Source organism: Phalaenopsis equestris, unplaced genomic scaffold (genome assembly GCF_001263595.1).
Source record: "Phalaenopsis equestris unplaced genomic scaffold, ASM126359v1 Scaffold000022, whole genome shotgun sequence".
NCBI classification, from domain to species: domain Eukaryota; kingdom Viridiplantae; phylum Streptophyta; class Magnoliopsida; order Asparagales; family Orchidaceae; genus Phalaenopsis; species Phalaenopsis equestris.
The window spans coordinates 1,405,728-1,427,950 of record NW_018164464.1 but is presented as its reverse complement, the minus strand read 5'-3'; the positions used below and the strand labels follow the sequence as shown (position 1 = coordinate 1,427,950).

The window sequence follows — 22,223 nt, the reverse complement described above, 5'->3', positions numbered from 1 at the left end:
ATGTGTCAATTCGACCCAGCTGAGATTCAAACCCAGGGCAAAGGGTAATTACGCTGAAACTGCCTTCCAACAGACAGGTCACGGCCAACTTGATTTTCGGTGCACCTAGATAGGTGAGGTGTAAAACGTTATTTTCTGCTTTTTGAAAACGCATAAGCTGTCAAAACGCAGTTTACACAAACCGACTATGTGCGTTTTCAAAACGCCGCCACACCAAATAAGCTGCCCCAAATGGGCCCTTAAGTGTGGTGATTATTTCGAAACCCAATTTTTATTTATTTACATACCCAACACCTAAATTTACTTCTTACCTTAATATCGCCCAAATCTTTTAAAACTAGGCGTCAGACCTGAAAATACATAGGAATGGAGTGGTATTTATGTAAATCTTCCACACAAAGCAGGTAGGAAAGTCTCGTTTGTTTGTTTGTTTGACTCCAATAGATAATGAAATTTGAAAGCGAACCAAGAATCAAAATCAGACATATCGAAAAAGAAACGTACAGAAAAGGGCATACCACCTAATTTCTATGTATTTACATATGTAACACCTAAACTTTTCCTTTTTTACATTTATACCATTCAAATCTTTCATATGTCGTCCAAAATATCACTATTTTTAGCCTTTAAAAGATGGAAATCTACCTTTTTCATACATAGATAAGGTGTCATAAATGTAAATATGCAAATAGCTAAGAATTGAGTGTTAGTCATTTATGTAAATCTGTATATATATATATATATATATATATATAGTTTAAAATAAATAGAATGAAGATTATATACTTCATTGTAATAGGTATGTTGACCTGCTGTTCCAAGTCATCTGCTGACCATTTCTTCTCATTTTAATTTTGTTTGAATTATTCAATAGCCGGTGAGATTAAGAAATTATTCTGCTGAGAGGGACAGATGCAGAGTATCTTTCCAAACACTTTCCAACTTATCCCCACGCTGCCAAAAAGCTTGTTCAACAACTCAATTTTTAAGCTCAAATTATATAAATATAAGACATTTTAGCTTGGAATAAATAAATTACATGTATTATTTATATAATAAAATATTTTATAAAGTTATTCTTAAGTTTAAATCATAACAACTTGTGTGGTCATATGAAAGGGAAAAATTTGAGTACGTATGACGTACGCAGCGCTGCGTACATCATGAAGGTTATATTCGCGTTATATCGGCATTATATTTGTGTTATATCCCTTGTAACCTTCATCTAACTTCCATGTAACCTACAGATATATAAAAACAGAAGCGCAGAACTTATTTGTAAGTTCAAGTAGGTTATATGAAGGCTACATCGAGATTAAAGGCAATATAACACATATATAATGCAGATAAAACGTGCATATAACCTCCATTATATACGCAGTTCTTCATACATCTTACGTACGGAAATTTTTCCCAAATGAAAGGCACAAAATCAATACAAGTTTAAATCTAACATAATATTCACGAGCCTAAGCTCGATCAAATTCAGATTGTTTATTCCCCTACTTGCTGCTTTATAAGTTTATGAATTTTGGATCTTGCCAGAAGAGTATAGATTGGAAGTTATACATACTTTATTTTTTTTCATCAATTATTTCAAATATAGAGAAGAAAATGATTGTATTTTGGAAAATTTACATACATGCCACTTATTTCGAACGAATTTACATAGCAAATATCCAAAATTTCAATTTTTACATACAATCACTTTATCTATGCATGAAATCATGTATTTTAATTTTTAAGAATTAAAATGATTTGGGTGATATAAATATAAAAAATAAAGTTTTGGTGTTAGATATGTAAACACATAGGATTTGGAGGTATGTATGTAAATGTCACGTATTTTTTTTGTTGATATAAAGGCCTACTCCTTCCCCCATATGTATGAAAAATTATTATGTCTCGAGTCTAGCAGTAGTGTGTCACGTGACAAGTGAGACCCACCCCTCTAAAAAACTCAACCATTATATTACAGTGGAGCCCATTTGCCATGTGACAAGTGTTCACTGGACTCCGACCGCAAAGATGCGTCCGCTATCCTGATGCAATAATCGCTCCATATGTAGGACGTGTTATCTTTGAGGAGAATAGGAAAAAATAAGAAAGGAAAGGAAATTTACATATGCACCACACGTTTGTTATGAATTTACATATCCAACACCCAAAATTTGATATTTACATTTATACCAGCCTATAAACACATGCATACGAATATGATTTGACTTATAAAAGTTAGCAAAAGTGATTATTTATGTGATGTTAAAGAATTGAGCATTACGAAAATAAAAATTAAAGCATCAGTGCTAAATTTGTAAAAACAAAAAATTTTGTGGAATTTATGTAAATGTTCCAAAAATAAAAGATAAATAAAGCAGAAAATACAGCAAAGATCATTAAAAAGAAAGTGAGAATACAATTTAAACTATTAATTTTGCAAGATCATGATTTTATGGACATTTACACACCACCAAATTCCAATGTATTTACATGTCTAGATACCTAAACTTTGCTTTTTTACATCTATAGCCCTCAAATCTTTCACATCACATAAAGACACCACATCTTCTTGCAGGGGTAAAGCAGCATAGATGAAAACATTGAAGTTTTTAGGTGTAAGATTATGTAAATACATAGGAATTGAGTGGCTTGCATGCTAATCTTCCTTCATAAAACCAACATAAAGAAGATCAACTTTAAATATTGAATTCACTAAACCAAATTACAGAGTCTAAATGCTGTCAAACTTTGTCTCTGTCTACAACAACTATAATGTAAAACAAACTTTATAAAATCAAGCACAAACAGACTCATCTATATTCCAGTTAAAAGGAAAGAAAAAGAAAAAGAAAAAGGAAGAATTACCCAGCCCGTATTCTATCCAATCTGTCCACACTTCTCCTACCTCTTTACCCAGCCCTTATTCTATCCAATCTGTCCACACTTCTCCTACCTCTTTCCACCATTTCAGTATTCCTATTCGTCCTTTCAATACAATCCACACTTCTCCTATGCTTCTCCATCCCTTCAACTGAGAATTTAAATTTATGCTTTTCTTTACCGTTAGATTTGATTAAATTTTTTCTAAATTTCTCCCAGAAATCAAAACTTTTCCTAGCAGGTTCGGAGTGGTCAGTGCTGCTTCTTCTGCAGCTGAGTTTATGGGAGGGTGATTTTTCGACCGTTGATATAAATTTTTTCAAATGTCTGATATATTCAGGGAAAAGTTCTAAATCGCAATGTTTTCCTCCTGCGAGCCATAATGGTTCGTATTTTTCTTTGCATAGTTCCCAAAGTTGTTTTCCATGAGAGAAGTCCACTACATCGTCGGCCGTTCCCTGAATAGATTAAATGGGGAAATAGTTTTGGTTTGTATGATTTTGTTTTTAATATAAGATATTGGTTGAAAACATAGAAAATGTTCAAATATAAGAAAAAAGTATAGCATGAAACGAAGGGGTATTTATATACATAACACCCGAATCTTATGTACTTACACATCTAACACGTAATGCCAATATAAAATTTAATTTTTAGAAAGTGAAATATATTTTTTCATGCATAGGGTAAGGTGGGTATGTGTTGTAAAAAGTGAAAGTTTAGGTGTTAGATATGTAAATAAGAGATTGAGTGGTATATATGCAAATCTTTCTGAAGTGTCAAAAGTGTCATCATTAACATAATAGTTGCACGCCTGGTAGATGCTAATAAACGCATTTCATTTTAAAATTATTTATAACATCCACATGTATAAAGTAAGAAACACAAAACATGCATAAAGAATGTTTGAACCAATGTGGTTTTAATCAGATGCACTTCTTAAATCTTTCATATATTAATGTGTTACTATGAGCAAAAGCCCAAAGAAGAATATGGTATCTAAAAGAATGTAAAATTTATAAATAACATAAATTTGCAAAGCAATTGAATATGGACAACTAACTTCCCAAAATTTGTTTTTCTTTTATCATAAGTCAGGACTATCATGGCTAAATAAAGCAGTTTATCTTTTGATATTGCTACAGTTACTTCTCCTTATTTGTTTTTCTTTATTCTATGTTAGGGCTAGAAATGTTAAGAAGCAAGTTTACTTTTTATTTATTTCATTAAGGAAAAGCCATATTTACAGGACGCACCTGGAAGTATTTGAGTAATATTAACGCTTGCTACCTTGATGAAGAGCTCAAATAGGTTTAAGAAAGAAAAGGATTCTACAGGACGCATAGAAGGAAAGCAGGAGTGACACGGGACTCACGGAGCTCACCTGGGCTGAACCGGCTGAAGTAGGCTGGACCGGTTTAGCTAGGTTGGGCAGGGGACCGGCCAGCCTTAGGAGGGGTTAGAGCTGCTGCCATATATATAATATATATATATATATGCCCAAGGGGAGGGATCTTCCCCTCCTATTTATCTACTATCTATCTATGTATATATATATATATATATATATATATATATTATATTCCTTGTTTTAGTGTTTAGTTTTTTGGTTTCAGTTTTCTGTCGTCGACATTTTCTACTTTGCTAGGAATGTTTCAGGGGATAAGTGGTGCTCCAACTATATCCTGCTCCAAAGTGGTGATTATTTCCACATAAAACCTTACTTCTTCCCTTCCTTGCTGTTGCCATCCCACTTACGTACCTCCCCTTCCTTTTTGCCGCCAGCCCTAATTTGTCCCTTGAAGTTACCGAAACCCCCTCCAGCAGCTCTTGCTGCTATCACAACCCCCTCCAACACCTACAGCTGCTGCTAGCCTCAACCAGCCATTTCACCTGCTATTCAACCGGTGCTTGCCACATCCGTGCTCACCCTAGAGGGTCATTTGTGTGTTGTGTTATTTAGTTCCTGTTTTAAGAACCTTTGTCGTAATCCCTTTGAGTTTTCAGCAATAATATTCATGTTCTGTTGCAAGGGGGTTAACTCAAATATCAACTGGTATTAGAGATAGCATAACCCTAATCCTACGCTAGTGTTTCCCATCATCCACCTTACCCAAAACCACCAACCACCACCAAAAAAGTTTCTTTCATATCCTCCAACTACCCCTTCCAATTCCAAATCCCTTATCCCGCCACCAAAGAGACATTCGTAACCTATTCGAGAAGAGATACAACGAGAGATTCATTGCCTTCAACCGAGTCTAGTGGAGATTGATGATGGAACCCAAAGAGAAATTATTGGGGTTTCAATTAAGGTCGACAAGTCAGACCTGAACCCGACCCAAATGATAAACGGGTCAAATTCTTTGACCAGAACCCGACTCAAAAAAATATTCGACTCAAAGGATTTTTCGAGTCGGGTTCGGGTAGGGGTTGGCCTGTCTGGTCAATTTTTGACGCCTATGGATGTCAATTTGGAACGACGACTGAAAATGACCCGATCTAAATTGGGTCAACCAAAACCGACCAAATAATAAACGGGTCAAATTATCTTATTCGAGCCAGATTCAAAAATATCCAGGTCAACCCAAACCTGGATTTTTCTACTCGGCTTGCAATGTTGGGTTAATTTTTGACACCCCTGGGAGATTAACCTTAATCGAGATATAGAAAGTCACTGAGGGAGAAAGGGATGAGGATATGAATCATTTCCATAGAGAAGACTTTAATGATGAAGAAAACAAACCCCGACATTTCGAAATTTGGTATCAAAGGAGGCCCAAAGAGTAGCAACACATGGAGGACACAGAGATTTCGCCATAAAAGTGGATCTATCGGAGTTCCGTGGAGGTATGAATCTACACCAATTTATCGAATGGATGCAGTCAGTTGAGAGAATCTTCAAGTACAAAGAAGTGTCAGTGGATAAATTGGTAAAACTTGCGGTAATCAAATTGAAAAAGAGTGCATCTTCATGGTGGGAAAATTTGTAGAGACAAAAAAAGAGAGGGCGGTGACAAGATTACCAAATGAGAGAAGATAAGAAATGAGGAGCAGAGAAAATACTTACCGCCTCATTGCTCTAGTATATGTTCCTGAGACTCCATCAATTGCAACAGAGAAACCAATCGGTGAAGGAGGTCACAGCACAATTTGACCAGTTGCAGATGAAGTGTGCGAGATTGAGCCAGAGAAACATACCATAACCACACTATATGGGGGACCTGAAGCCCGTTATCAGCAATATTGCACAACTACAACCTATTGGTCCCTAAGAGATGTCCAGACATTAACTTTGAACGTAAAAATACAATAGAAATAAAGCAGACAACAACCCTCTTTCAGACAATAACCTACAACTAGCGCTACCAGTAAGAGTACACCTGAAGGAAATGAGCAGACATGACAGAAAAGTGATAAGAGAGATCTGAGTAGACAGAAACCTGAAAAGGGTAGCTCACCCAGTACGATGCCAGCTGGGACATGTTTCAGATGACAAAATTACGGAGAAAGCCTCCAGCTATCCTAAAAGCCAAGTTATTTCATTCACAAAGTAGGGCATCATTGAGGAAGTAGAGGAAGTGGAAGCATAGCAAGATCCATACAAGGAACTTCAACTCCAAGGGTATGAGGGAGAGATACGAGTCACAAAGAGAGTCTGACAGACGGAGTCGAAGAAGGATCATTCATAGTTAAGGCACAATATTTTTCGCACCAAATGCATGGTGAAGGTAAAAGTAAGCGGGTTGATTATCGACGATGAGTGCTGCAAGAATATAGTATCCACTTTGATGGTGAAAAAACTAGAAGCACCCTCAATCTTACTCTATTACCTAGTTGAAAAAGGAAAACGAGATACATGTGGATCAACAGTGCTTGGTTGTGTTTTCAATCAAAGATAAGTTATAGGAGCAAGTGTGATGCAACGTGGTCCTTATGGACGTTTGCCAAAATCTGTTAGGGTGGTCATGGCAGGTCAAGTGTAAGACCCAACACAACAGTTTCAAAAATAATTATTCATTTAAAAAAGATTGGAAGCACATCCTAGGCTCAGTGGCAATGCATTTGGTTCTACTAGAGGGAATTGAGGAGGAGAATAAGATACCGACATCTACACAACCACAACTATGTGACTTTCAGTATGTGATATTCGATGGTCCTCGAGATAAATGTCCACCATTGAGGGACATTCATCATACCATAAATCTAATACCAAGATCAGTGTTGCCAATCAGCCTGCCTACAGATCAAGGTCTGAAGAGTATGAGTAGTTACAACGATAGGTACATGATCTCATCGCGAGAGGTATGGTCAGAAAAAGAACCAGTCTGTATGCTGCCCCTGCCCTGATGGTACCGAAGAAAAATGGATCGTAGAGGATGCCCGGATTAGTATCAAGTATCGGTTCCCTCCCATGGACGATCTTTTGGATTAGTTGCACATAGCCATTGTCTTTTTCAAGATCGACTAATGCAACATGTACAACGATCTGGGCAAGGCCAGGGAACGAGTGAAAAACCCAACAGATTACACAAGTGGACAATCATGCGCTTCAGAATGTCTAATGCTCCTATAATGTTTATAAGGTTGATAAATCAAGTGTTGCAGACTTGTATCAGGAAGTTCGTAGTAGTATACTTCAATGATATTTTGGTATACAACACATTCGAGGAGAAGCACTTGCAGCATCTGAAGGTCTTCGAGATTTTACGATAAAAAAACTGTAAGCCCATATAGAGAAGTGCCACGTTCCTGAAAACAAATGTATGCTTTTTGAGTTATGACGTGCCTGGTGAAGGCATGCAGATGGTTTCTACAAAGATCAGGGTCATTGTGAGCTAAACCACACCTAATTCTTTCAATGAGCTGAGATAAATTTTGAGCTAGGATCCTTCTAAAAGTGATTCATCAGAAGCTTAGTACCATCACTGCCCCTTTAACCAAGCTTTTTAAATGGAAGAAATTCCATTGTTTCGACACAGTGAAGGAAAAGGTGACTCTAGCCGCAGTTTTGACATTATCGGAGCTCAATTAGTTGTTCAAGGAGTGCAACGCCTCTAATGTGGGGATCAGAGCATTATTAAGCTAGGTAGGCCCACCATAGCATTCCTCAGTGAAAAGTTAAATGAGTTATGGAAAAAATATTCGATGTACGTCAAGGAATTCTATGCGATTGTGACTGCTCTTAATCACTGGAGTCACTGCTTACTGAAGAGTGAGTTCACTTTATTCATGAATTATGAGGCTTTGAAATTCTTGAATTGCTAGACCAAATTAAATGGTCAATGCAATTCTTGGGTGGAGTTCTCAACGTTGTTCTAGTTGGGCTTAGACACAAGGTGGGAGCCAGAACGGAGGAGTAGATGCACGAGCCGTCATCACTTACTGATCAATTCGATGCAGATTTGAGTCCCAGGATTTGAAGATGTGAAGGAGCTATATGAGACAGATGAAAATTTCAGAGAAATCAAGGAACAATGTCAAGAGAAGCCTACGGAGCAATACAATAGAGTTGATGGTTACCTGTTCACCAAAATAAATTGTGTTTTCCTAGACGTTCGTTGAGGGAGTTTATTATTCAAGAAAACCACATTAAAGGACTTTAAGAACATTTTGGAAAAGATGAAACTCTCGCATTTGTGAGAACACTTTTTTTGGCCTCGTCTGACGAGAGATGTTGAGCAGTGTAAGATTTGTCATGTGGCAAAAAATTAGAGGACGAAATGCATGGCTGTACACTCCTTTGCCAGTATCGGAGGCCATGTGAGTGGATATCAACATGAATTTTGTGGTGGTTCTCACGAGGACACAATGAAACAAGGATTCCATGATGCTTAAAATGCAGATAGATTCTCGAAGATGGCGCACTTCATGCCATACAACCGGACGCAACGTATGTCGTTGATTTATACTTTAGGGATGTGTTGAGACTACATGGAATACCCATGATCATCACTTCAGATAAAAATGTCAAGTTTCTGAGTCACTTCTGAAGGACCCTATGAAGGAAGCTCGACACCAAGCTTCAATTCAGTTTAGTAGTTCACTCACAGACAGACGGTCAGACGAGAACAGTGAACAGAAGTCGAGGAATCTTTTGAGATGCTTTGTGTGAAAGAATATCAAGCAACGAGATTTTAATATAGCTCAAACAGTATTTGCTTATAACAGATTTGCAAGTCATATCACTAGACGCATCTCCTTTTAAGATAGTGTACGGGCGACAAACCCGCTCACCCGACTTGACTTGGCACCACTTCTCCCAATACCAAAAATTAATGAGGTTGCCGAGGAGCGAGCATAAAAGATACAAAAGCTATGCAAAGAGGAGGTAAAGGAGATTACTAAGCAAAACTGCATGTACCAAACATTTCAATGGGGGCGTTCGACAAGCTCAAGCTCAAGTGAAACAGGGATTTAGTAGAAATCCATGAGGAAATCAGAATTCTAATTATTCAGACCATGAGGTTACAAGCAAAAGTCAAAACAAAACAAGAAAACACGATAAAAACTAATACCCGCTAAGACCATATAGGGGTAACCGTGGACAGTGGCTAAGAGTAATTGCGATGAGGCCGGATGGGCTCGGTGAAGGTGCGGTTCAGAAGGTTGGCAAGGAGGGGAAAGGAACCAATGGCTGGAAAAAGGGAACGGTGCATGGGCTCGCTGGCGGCTAAAAGTAGGGAAATGGAGCAGCTGCAGGCTGCCCACTGGAAGGTATTGAGGAGGTAGTGGGGTTGGCGGTGGCTAGAAGCAGGGAAAAGGAAAGTGGGAGGGACAACGACTAGAAGACAAGGAGAAGGAAGTGGGGTTAGCGGCAGGTGGGAGCAAGAAAAGAGAAGGTGGGAGGGGCAACGACTAGAAAAATAGGGAGGAGGATGTATGTGGAGGGATTGATAGAAGTAATCACCACCTCAGAGAAAGATACAGTCGGAACACCATCTTTCCTCTGATACAGCCGTAGCAAAGTAGAAAACCTAGAGGCAGGAATGTGAAATCAAAAATCAACAAAAACTAAACTTTAAAATAGATAACCAACATAAGGAATAGAAGATGAGGTAAAAGGGTGGTAGTTTCCGCCCATTAGATTAGTCGACAAGTCCAACCCCCTGCTAGACTGACACTTATGTTGGACGAAGATGGGTCGGTTCAGCCAAGCCCCATACCATCAGAGCAGATGGTTCCTTTCGAATCCTCAAGAAACTGAACAACAAAGCCTATAAGATCGGCCTACATGGGGACAACATCTATAGCCGTCTCAAGAAGATGTCCACTTTTCCTATCAGCTACTTTATTTTGTGATGAAGGACATACGATGATTAGTGAAGCATGTTGCCGTGTCATGTGCTTCTGAAAGGTATTCTTAGCATTGCCACTTCTTAGAATCTTAACTGAAACATTGAATCGAGTTGTAATTTTGATACAAAAAAATAGAAAATAGGATAATACATCGGTAAGAGATTTTATAAAAATAAAGTCAAGTCATATGAGATAAATCATTCATAAAAATGACAAAATATTAAAATCCGTTAGACAAAATAGGTCAAGGCCCACACAAAAGAATGAACAAGCTTAAAACTATGAATAACTCTTTTTTTAACTTTGGAAACATAATAAAACCTATGATTTTTAATAAATTGACACGACTAAATCTAATAATAAAATTGTTGAAATTGAGGGTACAACTTTTTCAACATTAATAGAGAAGGGTGTCCTAATCAATAATAGATCTCAATAAGAGACAAGATGTTAAAGCATGCTACAAGTCGATGTACTTCAATACACAACATATAGTACCCTCGATTCTCATCTTTTACCAATAATCTTTTTCATCAAAAGATCATGACATAGACAATGATCAGAAAAAAAAATAAGATAAAACAAATAAGAGCACGTGAAATTTTGCTGATAGAAACAATATTAAAAGTAAAATGAGGCAAATTAAGAACTGAAATTAAGAGGCATTGTGAGTGTAACATTGATGGTGCCAAAACTGAGAATATTAGAGATAAATCCATCTGCTAAGGTGACGGATAAGAGGTGTTGATGAAAGATAGAAAAAAGTTTTGGATTACATGAGATTCGTAACACCAAAATCAATGATCCATTGCGTGGAATATGAAAGAAGTCGTGTATCATTGTTATCTGACTCAATAAGCGCAATGATAGATGGAAATATTTTTTATGAACTTGACATATTCATTTGCAGTTATCAAGGTGTTTGACTTAGAGAGGCCTCAGTAGTACTGTCAATGTGAGCTTAGTGTGATTTAGAATCCTTCTAGTTCTTTTCGAGCAAATTCTGATATGTTCTTTTTGTACAATCAGCTTCATTACAGTAATAGCACACTACCTTCAACCCTTGATTTTCAGAATTTGAAGTTTCACTTCTAAAACTGTCCTGAGACTGAGGTTCACTGATGTTTTTATTTTTTTTTACTAGCAATAGCACTAATTTATTATACGAATGAGATCTGAGAACTCAGCATAGTGCTCTAGTATATACTTCCCTTAGAGTCGTACATCCAGGGTCAGATAAAATATGTATTTAACACCTTCATATTGACCATTTGTTCTCTTTGAGCCCTATTGAATACGGACATATATACTAAAGGACAATAACGCGTTCAATTCAAGAGTTGAAGCTAGCAAGAAAGCTCAAGATGACCATTTGTTCTCTTTGAGCCCTATTGAATACAGACATATATACTAAAGGACAATAACGCGTTCAATTCTTCATACACACATTTAAAGTACATGTGATACTTGTTAAGTGAATGAACCTGTTGTTCAACGTGATATGATTCCTTACAACAAATAGTTGAGAAATATTTCCCATAAAACACACATGTCAATTCCTCCATCGCATCTTTAACACGGTCGCAGTGAGTAATATGACTAAATTAAACAGGTTCGATAGAATTTAGTATTTGTATCAAAAGCTGAGCATCCACTCCGAATAATTAGACTCAATCTCAACGAGAGGATTATCAATGAGGTGACTCTCCTGAGAAACAGTTCTCAAATTGAGTCTCACAATTTTATTCTAATAAAAATAATTGATGTCAATTAACTTTTCATCTGTAATATTAGTCACTGATGAAACCAAACCTATCACAAGATATTTGTGTTTACCAGACTTAATCGATGTCATTTAATATTGAAGGAAGAACTCACAAATAACTCGAAAATCAAGTAGACAACAAAACATAACAAATGAGGAAATATACCTAAGCAGCTGTCGACGAAGCCAGAAAACCACAAATAGCTTGAAGAACAAGTAGACAACGAAACACAACAACCGCAAAATAGAACTAAGTAGACATCAACAAAACCGGAATGAGCTTAAGCCAAAGATGAATGTTGACATAGCATATGAATTGCTTCCAGACGAAGATGAAGAATACAAGGAAGTCATAGATGAAGCCAATGATGAAAAAGAAGTCGCATACAAAGTCGATGATGATGAAGTTGCATACGAAGCCAACGATGACGAAGAAGTTACAGACAAGGCTTTGACTGATGCCCTTAGTGTTGCAGACTTCGCATTCCAACAATCTCCCACTTAGAGACTAAGAGCACTTGACCAATGTCCTCTAGCTTTGCATCTTCATCTGTACAATCTTCATAGTTTTGTATAGTAGTGTGGCTCACCCCCGGTCTCAAGCTTCCTAGACTTCAAATGAAGTAAAATATAGCTCAGCTTCTCGATAGTCACCACCTTCATAAACATATCTGTAGAATTCTGCGTTGTGTATATTCTCCAAGGACTAAATATTTCTAGAAAAAAGTGTATAAAGTGAAACATCAATTGAATGTGTTTCTTCTTAACATGAAAAACAACATTCTTAACAAGATGAATATCACGCATACTGCCACCATGAAGCTTTCCAATCAGCTGCTCATTGTCCAATTCTACCATAAAGCTCTATAGCTAAATCATATCCTTGCTAATTTTAGTGATGGCAAGGTATTAGATTATAATAGCTATCCTTAGCCATTATAACTTATTATTTACTCTTATTCTCTTTTACTTTTATCTATTTTATTTTCTTTCCTAGTTTTATTACGTTTTAATCTCTTTCATTTATTAAGCCTATTATAATTAGGTTTAAATACCTTCCAATCAATAATATTTGTAATGGTCTATTCCAAATCTCAACACAAAGTATCTGACTTCCATAATTGAAAGTGTAATAATCTTCTCCACCAAAGTTTCTGCACTGACATTCCTTAACAAAATGGGGTAGCCGAGAGGAAAAACTGTTACCTCCTTGACGTTGCTCACTCTATTATGTTTCAATCCAATGTCCTGAAATATTTTTTGAAATGATGTCATTTTAACCGTCACCTCTCATAGATTGTTCCCTCCAAAATTCACAAGTTCTAAACCCCCTTAGTCATCTTGATGTCTTGCTTCCCTACCAATTAAGTTTTCTCCACATTAGATCCCAAGATTTTTGGGTTCACTGCCTATGTTCAGAACATTGTCTCTACTCAGAGTAAATTTGATCTCAGATCAATAAAATGCATCTTCCTTGGATATTCTGCAATTCAAAAGGGGTATCGATGTCTTGATTCGACCACAAATAAAGTCTATGTGAGTGATGATGTCTTCTTTTTTAAAAGAATTCCCTATTTTTCTAGTTCGGCCTCTAGTGAGGGGGAGCTTGAGTTCCCTGACACTGTCTTTTATCCTATACCTATGAATGATCCTCTCATTGTTCCTACCACTGAATCCCCTGTCTCATTGAATTCACCATCTCAACCTTCCACTGTTCGTGTCTACACTTCGCGCATTCGTCCCAATGCTCCTATTCGAGATTCCGCTACCCACTCTTGACCCCTCCGAATGATGAGGTAAGTTTTCTAAGCAAGGTACGCAACAAGACTTGCTCCCTCTATTTTATGGCAAAATATGTCTATTTCCACAGTTTACCAACGACCTACAAAACATTTGCTACTACCCTGACAAAACCATTAGATCCTTGCTACTATTGAGGTTGCTCTTGTTGATCCAGCAATAAAGGAGATAAATATCCATCAACGAAACCATACGTGGGATGTTGGGGACCTTCCTTGGGGTAAGAAAGCTGTAGGTTGTCGATGGATTTTACGCACCAAGTTCAACTCTGATGAGTACTTTAAACGCAACAAGACAAGATTGGTCGCCAAAGGATATTCTCAGATTTATGGAGTTGACCATGAGTATACATTTGTTCCAGTAGCATAGTTAACCACTATCCGGTGTTGTCACTTGCGGTGAATCTGGATTAGTCTTTATCCCAACTAGATGTCAAAAACGCATTCTTGAATGGAGAGCTGACAGAAGAAATATGCATATCTCTCCCTTCGAGTTTTGAGTATACTGCCTCCAGAGGACAAGCGTGCAGGCTACAAAACTCTCTCAATGAGCTAAGAAGTCTCCAAGAGTCGGGTTCAACAAGTTCACAAAGGAGGTAGTGAGCCACGATTTTACTCAGGCTCAATTGAATCACAACCTCATCTTCCGACATTCCTCCAATGGTCAGGTACCTATTCTTATTGTCTATGTTGACGATATTGTTTATACAGGTAGCGATCTCACAACATTGGAGTCCTTAAAAGATATTCTTGTTTCATCCTTCGAGATGAAGAATTTGGGATCTCTATAGTACTACTTAGGCATGGAAGTGACTCGGTCATCTCAGGAGATTTGTCTGCCTCAGCGTAAATATATGATTGATCTCTTGACAGAGAACAACCTTCTTCTGTGACAATCTGTTGCTGTTCCTATATATCCTAATGAAAAAATTACTTGCCCCGCTCATATGCCACACAGAATAGTGTGTCAATTCATGCATGACCCCTACGAGTACCACCTCAAAGCTGCCCTCCGGATTCTCCACTACTTAAAAGGCACACCGGGCACAAGTTTGTTTTTCTCCCGTCACGCATCTCGATCTATTGTTGTGCATGCAGATGTTGATTGAGCCTGATTAATTCATGATAGGCGTTCTACTTTGGAGTATTACTTATTTGTATTGGGTATTCTTAGCAAGTGAAAAAGTAAGAAACAGTCTGTGGTTGCCCAAAACAATGCTGAAGCAGAATTCTAATCTGTCCTTGAGAATCTGTGAAGCTCTCCGGCTACATATCATTCTCCGTGAATTCAATATGTCAACTTCCATCCCACTGCAGTTATTCTGTCACAATAAGATTGCAATCAACATTGCTCACAATCCAGGCTAACATGATCGTGCCAAACATGTGGAAATCGACAAACACTTCATTAAGAAAAATATTGTGTCAGGAGAAGTTTGTGTTCCATATATGTTCTCCAGTGATTAACTAGCGAACATCCTCAACAAGAATCTGTCTCGCCCTTTGTTCGATGACTTCAAGCGCAGGTTGAACATGATTGACATCTATGTTTCAACTTGAGAGGGATTGGATTATAACAGTTATGCCTAGACATTATTACTTATTATTTACTCTTAGTCATTGATTAAGTATTTTCTATTTTTATCTTTTTCCTTTGTTGTCTACTGTAATTGGGTTTAAATATCTCTCTTCATATCAATAATATTTGTGTTGTTCTATTCCAAATCTCAACACAAAGTATTCGACTTCCATAATTGAAAGTCTAATAATCTTCTGCAGCCTAAAACTAGACCTAAGCTTTGGGCGAGTGGCCCGTCGGGACCATAAGCCCGCTAAGAATGGGCGTGCTTAGTTGTGGAAAATTTAAAATTTAGTGAGCCCAGCCCGAGGCTGCTTTGATTTAGTCAAAGCACGAAACAACTAAACCTAGAACTAAAAAAATCTTAAAATTTATTTTCTTTCTCCGAATGGCTCTATTTCCTCAGCTTGCACTTCGCAAGTTCGCATACTCGAGTCAGATGGGTCGGCTGCCCTTCGCATATCACTCAGTTCACTCCCGATTCTCTAGAGTTCGAAGACCCGGACCTAACACTCGAACTTTCTAGCCGCCTCTTCCTCCTCCTTTTAAACGACGGCGCTGGCACTGCATCTTCATTCTTCACTTCTTTTTCGGTCCTCAACTCATCCAACGAAGCTTGGAGACCTTCCTGTCTCCATTCTACCATCATTATTTCGCAAGCAAGCATTTGCCTCTCTTTCTTACACTCCCTTCTAAATCTGTTGAGCCTTTTATCTTTTTTCTTTGATGTTATCTAGGGTTACTTGCTTTTGGGTGGATGTACATCTCAAGCTTAGTTTGAAACAAACACTTGTGCTAAGGTTTTAATCTGCTGTTATTTTCAGTTTGAGCTTTTTATTACGTTATATTTAATTTAAGTTCTGGGGTTATGATTTCCCCAACCGGCTGCAGACATCTCTAGCAGCAATATATAGATAATGATGGTGCTCAGATTCCTCCTCTGCCTCAGCCTCGTTCTGGTAATCTCCCCTTCTACTCCTCCCCCGACCAGGCCATCAATTCGCCTCCTCCCCGCGAGTTCTGTTAATTTTTTTCCAGATTTAATGTATTTACATACCACAATTTTGTATAAAAAAGATAATAATTTTACTGTTGTTTGGCAAATCAATCACTTAAATGCTTACAATCACAAAAAAAGAAAAAAGAGAAAATTTTAGATTTTTCTTTTAAAGTCCGTGGGTCAGCCGGGCCGGGCCCGGTCCGGCTAATAGAATGGGCAGGCTTGGTCATGATTTTTCAAATAGAAACCGGGCTCCATCCCGGCCCAAGCCTGCTTTCATTAGACAAAGCCCGAAAAAAGCCCAGCCCGCTCAACACCCAGGCTTACCTAAAACCCAACTCACAGTTGTGCTCTCTAAAGTGAAGATATACGTTGTTGTACTTCTTCTACCCTCTAAATCTCCTATTAGATCTCAATATATGCATCCCTGTAAATTAATCTCTGCACTTACAAAACAAAGTGCCCAGCTAAATGTTTATCTCAAAAACCTGGGAATCTACCTCACTGGCTCCAAAATGATGTCTGCATAAATTGCCCATATACCGGCTGACCACTCACACTGCATATGTAATAGATGATCTTATACAAATCACCGCATACATCAGACTCTCAACCATTAATACATACATCTCCCATTCGTGTTTGCTCCGCTTCAGACTTAGACGATAGTTACCTAAATAGTTGAAGTGACAACCTAAAGAGGTGTTATCTGGCTTTGTCACACTCCTATTGAACTTCTGTAGAATCTTCTCAGCACACTCTGTCTGAGACAACTTTAGTATATCCAAACTTCTATCCATATTGATTCTCAACCCGATGATTTTTCTAATTGGACTTAAATTCTTTATCTTGAACTCACTATATTTAAGTCCATGATTTTCTTAAGATTCTCAAGGACAGATTAGAATTTTGCTTCAGCATTGTTTTGGGCAACCACAGACTGTTTCAATATGTCAACTTCAATCCCACTGCAGTTATTCTGTCACAATAAGATTGCAATCAGCATTGCTCACAATCCAGGCTAACATGATCGTGCCAAACATGTGGAAATCGACAAACACTTCATTAAGAAAAATATTGTGTCAGGAGAAGTTTGTGTTCCATATATGTTCTCCAGTGATTAACTAGCGAACATCCTCAACAAGAATCTGTCTCGCCCTTTGTTCGATGACTTCAAGCGCAGGTTGAACATGATTGACATCTATGTTTCAACTTGAGAGGGATTGGATTATAACAGTTATGCCTAGACATTATTACTTATTATTTACTCTTAGTCATTGATTAAGTATTTTCTATTTTTATCTTTTTCCTTTGTTGTCTACTGTAATTGGGTTTAAATATCTCTCTTCATATCAATAATATTTGTGTTGTTCTATTCCAAATCTCAACACAAAGTATTCGACTTCCATAATTGAAAGTCTAATAATCTTCTGCAGCCTAAAACTAGACCTAAGCTTTGGGCGAGTGGCCCGTCGGGACCATAAGCCCGCTAAGAATGGGCGTGCTTAGTTGTGGAAAATTTAAAATTTAGTGAGCCCAGCCCGAGGCTGCTTTGATTTAGTCAAAGCACGAAACAACTAAACCTAGAACTAAAAAAATCTTAAAATTTATTTTCTTTCTCCGAATGGCTCTATTTCCTCAGCTTGCACTTCGCAAGTTCGCATACTCGAGTCAGATGGGTCGGCTGCCCTTCGCATATCACTCAGTTCACTCCCGATTCTCTAGAGTTCGAAGACCCGGACCTAACACTCGAACTTTCTAGCCGCCTCTTCCTCCTCCTTTTAAACGACGGCGCTGGCACTGCATCTTCATTCTTCACTTCTTTTTCGGTCCTCAACTCATCCAACGAAGCTTGGAGACCTTCCTGTCTCCATTCTACCATCATTATTTCGCAAGCAAGCATTTGCCTCTCTTTCTTACACTCCCTTCTAAATCTGTTGAGCCTTTTATCTTTTTTCTTTGATGTTATCTAGGGTTACTTGCTTTTGGGTGGATGTACATCTCAAGCTTAGTTTGAAACAAACACTTGTGCTAAGGTTTTAATCTGCTGTTATTTTCAGTTTGAGCTTTTTATTACGTTATATTTAATTTAAGTTCTGGGGTTATGATTTCCCCAACCGGCTGCAGACATCTCTAGCAGCAATATATAGATAATGATGGTGCTCAGATTCCTCCTCTGCCTCAGCCTCGTTCTGGTAATCTCCCCTTCTACTCCTCCCCCGACCAGGCCATCAATTCGCCTCCTCCCCGCGAGTTCTGTTAATTTTTTTCCAGATTTAATGTATTTACATACCACAATTTTGTATAAAAAAGATAATAATTTTACTGTTGTTTGGCAAATCAATCACTTAAATGCTTACAATCACAAAAAAAGAAAAAAGAGAAAATTTTAGATTTTTCTTTTAAAGTCCGTGGGTCAGCCGGGCCGGGCCCGGTCCGGCTAATAGAATGGGCAGGCTTGGTCATGATTTTTCAAATAGAAACCGGGCTCCATCCCGGCCCAAGCCTGCTTTCATTAGACAAAGCCCGAAAAAAGCCCAGCCCGCTCAACACCCAGGCTTACCTAAAACCCAACTCACAGTTGTGCTCTCTAAAGTGAAGATATACGTTGTTGTACTTCTTCTACCCTCTAAATCTCCTATTAGATCTCAATATATGCATCCCTGTAAATTAATCTCTGCACTTACAAAACAAAGTGCCCAGCTAAATGTTTATCTCAAAAACCTGGGAATCTACCTCACTGGCTCCAAAATGATGTCTGCATAAATTGCCCATATACCGGCTGACCACTCACACTGCATATGTAATAGATGATCTTATACAAATCACCGCATACATCAGACTCTCAACCATTAATACATACATCTCCCATTCGTGTTTGCTCCGCTTCAGACTTAGACGATAGTTACCTAAATAGTTGAAGTGACAACCTAAAGAGGTGTTATCTGGCTTTGTCACACTCCTATTGAACTTCTGTAGAATCTTCTCAGCACACTCTGTCTGAGACAACTTTAGTATATCCAAACTTCTATCCATATTGATTCTCAACCCGATGATTTTTCTAATTGGACTTAAATTCTTTATCTTGAACTCACTATATTTAAGTCCATGATTTTCTTAAGATTCTCAAGGACAGATTAGAATTTTGCTTCAGCATTGTTTTGGGCAACCACAGACTGTTTGAATTCTAATCTGTCCTTGAGAATCTGTGAAGCTCTCCGGCTACATATCATTCTCCGTGAATTCAATATGTCAACTTTCATCCCACTGCAGTTATTCTGTCACAATAAGATTGCAATCAGCATTGCTCACAATCCAGGCTAACATGATCGTGCCAAACATGTGGAAATCGACAAACACTTCATTAAGAAAAATATTGTGTCAGGAGAAGTTTGTGTTCCATATATGTTCTCCAGTGATTAACTAGCGAACATCCTCAACAAGAATCTGTCTCGCCCTTTGTTCGATGACTTCAAGCGCAGGTTGAACATGATTGACATCTATGTTTCAACTTGAGAGGGATTGGATTATAACAGTTATGCCTAGACATTATTACTTATTATTTACTCTTAGTCATTGATTAAGTATTTTCTATTTTTATCTTTTTCCTTTGTTGTCTACTGTAATTGGGTTTAAATATCTCTCTTCATATCAATAATATTTGTGTTGTTCTATTCCAAATCTCAACACAAAGTATTCGACTTCCATAATTGAAAGTCTAATAATCTTCTGCAGCCTAAAACTAGACCTAAGCTTTGGGCGAGTGGCCCGTCGGGACCATAAGCCCGCTAAGAATGGGCGTGCTTAGTTGTGGAAAATTTAAAATTTAGTGAGCCCAGCCCGAGGCTGCTTTGATTTAGTCAAAGCACGAAACAACTAAACCTAGAACTAAAAAAATCTTAAAATTTATTTTCTTTCTCCGAATGGCTCTATTTCCTCAGCTTGCACTTCGCAAGTTCGCATACTCGAGTCAGATGGGTCGGCTGCCCTTCGCATATCACTCAGTTCACTCCCGATTCTCTAGAGTTCGAAGACCCGGACCTAACACTCGAACTTTCTAGCCGCCTCTTCCTCCTCCTTTTAAACGACGGCGCTGGCACTGCATCTTCATTCTTCACTTCTTTTTCGGTCCTCAACTCATCCAACGAAGCTTGGAGACCTTCCTGTCTCCATTCTACCATCATTATTTCGCAAGCAAGCATTTGCCTCTCTTTCTTACACTCCCTTCTAAATCTGTTGAGCCTTTTATCTTTTTTCTTTGATGTTATCTAGGGTTACTTGCTTTTGGGTGGATGTACATCTCAAGCTTAGTTTGAAACAAACACTTGTGCTAAGGTTTTAATCTGCTGTTATTTTCAGTTTGAGCTTTTTATTACGTTATATTTAATTTAAGTTCTGGGGTTATGATTTCCCCAACCGGCTGCAGACATCTCTAGCAGCAATATATAGATAATGATGGTGCTCAGATTCCTCCTCTGCCTCAGCCTCGTTCTGGTAATCTCCCCTTCTACTCCTCCCCCGACCAGGCCATCAATTCGCCTCCTCCCCGCGAGTTGGATTGGATTATAACAGTTATGCCTAGACATTATTACTTATTATTTACTCTTAGTCATTGATTAAGTATTTTCTATTTTTATCTTTTTCCTTTGTTGTCTACTGTAATTGGGTTTAAATATCTCTCTTCATATCAATAATATTTGTGTTGTTCTATTCCAAATCTCAACACAAAGTATTCGACTTCCATAATTGAAAGTCTAATAATCTTCTGCAGCCTAAAACTAGACCTAAGCTTTGGGCGAGTGGCCCGTCGGGACCATAAGCCCGCTAAGAATGGGCGTGCTTAGTTGTGGAAAATTTAAAATTTAGTGAGCCCAGCCCGAGGCTGCTTTGATTTAGTCAAAGCACGAAACAACTAAACCTAGAACTAAAAAAATCTTAAAATTTATTTTCTTTCTCCGAATGGCTCTATTTCCTCAGCTTGCACTTCGCAAGTTCGCATACTCGAGTCAGATGGGTCGGCTGCCCTTCGCATATCACTCAGTTCACTCCCGATTCTCTAGAGTTCGAAGACCCGGACCTAACACTCGAACTTTCTAGCCGCCTCTTCCTCCTCCTTTTAAACGACGGCGCTGGCACTGCATCTTCATTCTTCACTTCTTTTTCGGTCCTCAACTCATCCAACGAAGCTTGGAGACCTTCCTGTCTCCATTCTACCATCATTATTTCGCAAGCAAGCATTTGCCTCTCTTTCTTACACTCCCTTCTAAATCTGTTGAGCCTTTTATCTTTTTTCTTTGATGTTATCTAGGGTTACTTGCTTTTGGGTGGATGTACATCTCAAGCTTAGTTTGAAACAAACACTTGTGCTAAGGTTTTAATCTGCTGTTATTTTCAGTTTGAGCTTTTTATTACGTTATATTTAATTTAAGTTCTGGGGTTATGATTTCCCCAACCGGCTGCAGACATCTCTAGCAGCAATATATAGATAATGATGGTGCTCAGATTCCTCCTCTGCCTCAGCCTCGTTCTGGTAATCTCCCCTTCTACTCCTCCCCCGACCAGGCCATCAATTCGCCTCCTCCCCGCGAGTTCTGTTAATTTTTTTCCAGATTTAATGTATTTACATACCACAATTTTGTATAAAAAAGATAATAATTTTACTGTTGTTTGGCAAATCAATCACTTAAATGCTTACAATCACAAAAAAAGAAAAAAGAGAAAATTTTAGATTTTTCTTTTAAAGTCCGTGGGTCAGCCGGGCCGGGCCCGGTCCGGCTAATAGAATGGGCAGGCTTGGTCATGATTTTTCAAATAGAAACCGGGCTCCATCCCGGCCCAAGCCTGCTTTCATTAGACAAAGCCCGAAAAAAGCCCAGCCCGCTCAACACCCAGGCTTACCTA

At 38.2% G+C, this 22,223-nt stretch overlaps 2 protein-coding genes across 2 annotated transcripts in view; both read right to left on the bottom strand.

Annotated features, from left to right (window-relative positions):
* The window catches only part of LOC110018445 (probable ribosome-binding factor A, chloroplastic), an 84,323-nt gene that overhangs the window by 30,249 nt on the left and 31,851 nt on the right, over positions 1 to 22,223 (bottom strand). The window lies entirely within an intron of this gene.
* LOC110018442 (protein ABHD17B-like) overlaps positions 2,910 to 22,223 on the bottom strand; it is a gene marked incomplete at its 5' end in the record, with an annotated part of 35,861 nt that continues 16,547 nt past the window's right edge. Inside the window, 1 exon segment of the mRNA XM_020715759.1 lies at positions 2,910 to 3,338. Within this exon segment, the coding sequence (XP_020571418.1) occupies positions 2,910 to 3,338 (429 nt within the window).